The sequence below is a fragment of the Penaeus monodon genome, chromosome 17 (assembly GCF_015228065.2).
Source record: "Penaeus monodon isolate SGIC_2016 chromosome 17, NSTDA_Pmon_1, whole genome shotgun sequence".
In the NCBI taxonomy this organism is placed as follows: domain Eukaryota; kingdom Metazoa; phylum Arthropoda; class Malacostraca; order Decapoda; family Penaeidae; genus Penaeus; species Penaeus monodon.
The window spans coordinates 32,702,616-32,707,615 of NC_051402.1; the positions used below are offsets into that span (position 1 = coordinate 32,702,616).

At 38.3% G+C, this 5,000-nt stretch overlaps 1 protein-coding gene across 1 annotated transcript in view; it reads left to right on the forward strand.

The window, feature by feature from the left end:
- LOC119583349 (gamma-aminobutyric acid receptor alpha-like) overlaps positions 1–5,000 on the forward strand; it is a 28,136-nt gene that overhangs the window by 21,675 nt on the left and 1,461 nt on the right. Inside the window, exons 6-11 of the mRNA XM_037931821.1 lie at positions 149–231; positions 519–653; positions 1,277–1,429; positions 3,629–3,762; positions 4,510–4,620; positions 4,986–5,000. The exon at positions 4,986–5,000 is cut by the window's right edge and continues 243 nt beyond it. Coding sequence (XP_037787749.1) covers positions 149–231; positions 519–653; positions 1,277–1,429; positions 3,629–3,762; positions 4,510–4,620; positions 4,986–5,000 — 631 coding nt within the window. The remainder of the gene's footprint in view (positions 1–148; positions 232–518; positions 654–1,276; positions 1,430–3,628; positions 3,763–4,509; positions 4,621–4,985) is intronic.

Sequence of the window (5,000 nt, forward strand, 5' to 3'; positions counted from 1 at the left end):
ACTATCTTCTCAATTTAGCGGGAGTACTGGGAAAAAAAGGTGAACTATTTATTATCAGTCCTAAAGCATCATCAGTAAGCATGAAAAGTAGACGTTTTGAAAGGTGATACATTTTCCGTGATCTGATATGCCTCTTCGCATTTTCCAGGCTGACCATTAACGCCAACTGCCCCATGAACTTGCGTGACTTCCCGATGGACACACAGCACTGTCCTCTAAAGCTTGGCTCGTGTGAGTATTTGTATGGTTACTGTGCAGTGATTTATTTTTTTTTTTCATTTATTCTGATTGATCTAGTTTGCATATGCTTTATTTGTTTATTTTAATGTATTTTTGTTGTTGTTCTTAATTTTGGTATAGCATTTAGCGTATTTTGGATTGGAAAAGCCACCAAAGTCCGAGATGTTGAGAGCTTAAACCTGTGTATTTTTATTGAGATTTTGCCTTGCGAAATCTCACACAGCAAAACACACCATCGGCCTTCACGTTCACAATTATTTTTCCCTGGTCTATTTCAGTCTCTTACACGACCCGCGATGTGGTGTACAGGTGGAACAAAGACAGGCAGGTGGTCATCGCTCCTGACCTCATGCTCTCCCAGTTTGACCTCATAGCTGCTCCTTCAGGTGATGAAAATACAACACGACGTGCAGGTAGGAGCGTATTGATAGTGTGATGGTGAATTGGGATAGTGTTCGAGTGTCGTAAAGGGATAGGGATGGTGAGACTTGTGTTTATAACTGCGAATGTGGTGATATATAGGTGATATAGTGAGTTCAAAGATGGATCCTTATGAAGTAGTGGCTTAACGATGTTGATCATATTTATGATGATATAACTATATCAAGAGGATATGCTGTAATCTGAAAATGGTTTGAGGGTGATATTTTGCAACCTTATAGTCTATATTTGAATTCTCTAATTCTTGCGAGCGATGAAAAATAAACGATTGAATAAATGCATGCAAAAATACAAAGACACGCACACACACACACACACACACACACACACACACACACACACACACGCACACACACATACACACACACACACACACACACACACACACACACACACACATATATATATATATATATATATATATATATATATATATATATATATATATATATATATATATATATGTATATATATATATATATATATATATATATACATATACATATACATATACATAAATACATGTGAAATACATATGTACACATTACCCCATACGTCCTCAACAAGACCCCAACCCTGTACGCCAACCTCACAGGGGAATTCTCCACCCTGCTGGCGAGCTTCTACCTGCAGCGCCACATGGGGAACTTCCTGATCCAGGTGTACGGCCCCTGTATGCTGCTGGTCGTCCTGTCGTGGGTGTCCTTCTGGCTAAACAGGGAAGCCACATCCGATCGCATATCTCTCGGTCAGTCTCTCGAGAGGGCGGGCTGTCGATATCTATTTTCGTGTCTTCGCTGCGAGACATGGCGAGAATTGTAGATGAGAAGGGCATTGGGGAAATTTTGTGAATATATTTGAGCGTATGAATGAATGAGCGAGTAGAATTTGTGAATGGATTTGGGTGTATTTATGAATAGAATTTATGGATGTGTTTGAGTGTAATTATGAATGAACGAGTAGAATTTATGGATATATTTGAGTTTATTTATGAATGAACGAGTAGAATTTATGAATGTACTGTGTATTTATGAATGAACGAGTAGAACTTATGAATAAAATAAGCATATTTCCGAATGAATCTAATGTATCTGTGAATAGACTGAGTTTATTTATGTATCAACTAAGTAGAATCTAGGAACAGGCTGGGTGTATTTACAAATAAATCGAGTGCATTTATAAATAAACCAAGTGTATTTATAAACAAACTCAAAAGAATTTATGAAAGTCATGGTAGTGTAAGATGCGATCACAAATGAATTTACTGGTCAGTATACATGCAACTCAGTGTACACTTTTTCTAAACAACATGTGAAGAGGTAAAGACGATAAGAAATTGCCCAAAAAGCAAGATTTCAGAGAGGATAAAGAGAATGAGAGCTGAAGCACCATCTAAAGTGTTCTGAATTTACCCAGGATTAAAGGAAATATCAGCTCAGCCTTTGTAACTTTACATATTGGGATTTTCATTATCAAACTATATCTATATGTGCATGTAAAAGACGCCTGATCTATATAGCGCATCAGTAAGAGATATTTAGATCATATTTCCAAGTCTCCTACTATCAGTAGATGTAGGGAACAATAAGAGACTGTATACCGTACCCCGATGTGAACCAAATAGCCTATTAGACATTCTAGGGTAACTACAGAATATTTATTAAACCTCTCAGTAGACGTAATTAGATGGATGATATAACATTCTACCTTGTTGATACTATAGTAGAAAAAAACACAATGCACAAACCAAATTTATCAAAAATGTGACAACAATTTCTAAATCCTATACGATTCCATCTTCTTGAAGTTAAGTTAATTAAGTTTATTTACCATCCTGTCTATCTGCTCAGGCGTGGGCAATCATGATTACAGCTTTACATATATCTGACATAGTACAGTAGACTGTGACTACTGTAATTGTATATGTTAAAACAGAAATTGAAATCATACATTATACAAAAAAATATTACTTTGATAAGCTTTTGCCACTGTGTTTACATAACAATGTTATTTGTTTACGGTAGTTATTACACAGTAAATTTAAGGTATAGTACGAGTATGTTTTCCGGTGTATCATATGAATTAAAATATTCACATAGTTCTTCATACCTTATGTTAGGTGGTCTGAAAGGCTGTATCACGACATTCCGATATAGTGCTCAAGTGGCCGCTTGTTTTCTTCATTGAACAGTCTACATCTAGATTCATCTGCACTTCTTGCACTGTGCAGTTGCCACTACATTCTGTAACCTAAACGTATTCCGGAAATAACCACGTTACATTGTCTGGTTTGACTTTTTTGCCACCCATAGGGAGGCTTGCTATCTATATACTGACCGTAGTGCCTTGTGGTACAGCATTCAGGCCTTTGAGTGTTAATCAGATCTGCTGGTTCTTCCTTATGAGAACTTTTCAATATATGTGCAACCCTAGCAAGAGGCATCTTAAGGTCTATGTTCTGCAGTAAGCTGCAGACTTCCTTCGCCAATTTGCCTACGTGGTCGTGCTTGTGTATGCCAACATGAGATGGTATCCATACAAATTGAATGTTGAAATTGCGCTCTATTGCATAAGGTACGTTACGCTTAATGCCACTCACAATTTCCTCATTGCCACTTGCTTTGAAAGAATTTAGCGTCCGGAATCAGGGGGATTTCGAAACCGTAGACTCATTTAAAAAAAATCTGTTTGTGCATTGTTGTTTTTCTCCTACGTACTTGGATGGTCAGAGTAATGCTAGACTAATTCTACGGCATCTACAGATTTCTTTTCCCACCTCTCAGAAGATATATAAGATAATCAAAGTAATTCTAAGGCAACTACAGAATTTACCTCTCACCTCTAGGTAGACGTAACCTGATAGTTAGAGCAATTCTAAGGCATCTACAGAATCTCCCTGCCACCTCTCACTACATTTAATTAAATAATCATGGTAATTTTCTCTAAGGCATCACGACTGTGCTGACGATGACCTTCCTGGGACTAGAGGCACGGACTGACCTTCCTAAGGTCTCTTACATAACAGCTCTTGACCTCTTCGTTTGGATTTCGTACGGCTTTATCTTCGCCACAATAATAGAGGTAAACTTAAAAAAAGACTACTGTTTTGATTACATGGTAGTGAAAATACTATAAGAAAAACACGTTTATTGGAAGATGGCAAAGGAGTAGGAGTCTTTCAGATATATATTCGAAATAATTTTGGAATGGTTCTGTCTCGTCATGGATACCTATATTATATATATATATATATATATATATATATATATATATATATATATATATATATATATATATATATTGTATTTTCTGCTAATGATAGAGGTATCATTTGTAGGAACGTGTTTATGCGGGTTAGTCTTTAATAGTGTAAGTTAGATGCTCTAATATTCTACAGTGAAAACATGATTCAAGATCAGTAAAGTATTTCGGAATAGTACTGGACATGGGTAATATAGATTTGTATGAGATTATGATAAAATCATAACAGAAAAAAATCACGAATACCAAAAAAGGCATATTATCATCTAAGCTGACATATTTACGAATTCCAAAAAGGAGAAAAAAAAACATACTATCACCAAAGCTGAAATGTCTATACACTAACCAGTCTTTAATCGCAATCCAGGTTTCTTTCACACCTAACTCTACTCTGTATCTGAGCTTACAACCACAACCATAAATCACAACCAAGAATTCCCCAGCTCTTCCCTCTCAAAAGCAACCACCCGCCGACCCCAGACCTTCACCATAACGAAAGAAACATCACCTTATTTTGACCTCTTTACATCGACCGACCGACTTCACCCTCGCCCTACGCTTCCTCAGTTCGCCTTCGTGCATGTCTTCACGAAAGTGGGGTCCGGCGAGGTCTACCTGTCGCACTCGAGCTCCGAGGCCGACTCTGAGGAGGACCCTGACGAGGAACTTGACCCTGAGGTAAGGGTTGGGAGTCATGTCTTTGACCCTAGAGGTGAAAGGAAGGGGGGAAGGGGTAAGGGGGTAAGGGGTAGCGTCAGCCAGACAGCTGAGGAGGATCTACTTTAGAAGTTGGATAATTAAAGCTGTATGTTAGGATGAAGCACCGTGCCTCTTTCTGTTCGAGATGCTTGGAGATGCTTGCAAACAAACTCCACAAAAAACATCCAGTTTCATGACATGCTGGGTTTCTTTTTATTAACCTTCACTATAACCATGATTATGACCGCCTCCTTTATCCACATCGCATATACCATCGTCACCCTGGCCACCGCCCTCCCCATCGTCCTCACTACCACCTCCACATCACCCCCCCCCTCCGGCAGCCCATCGCATGCACC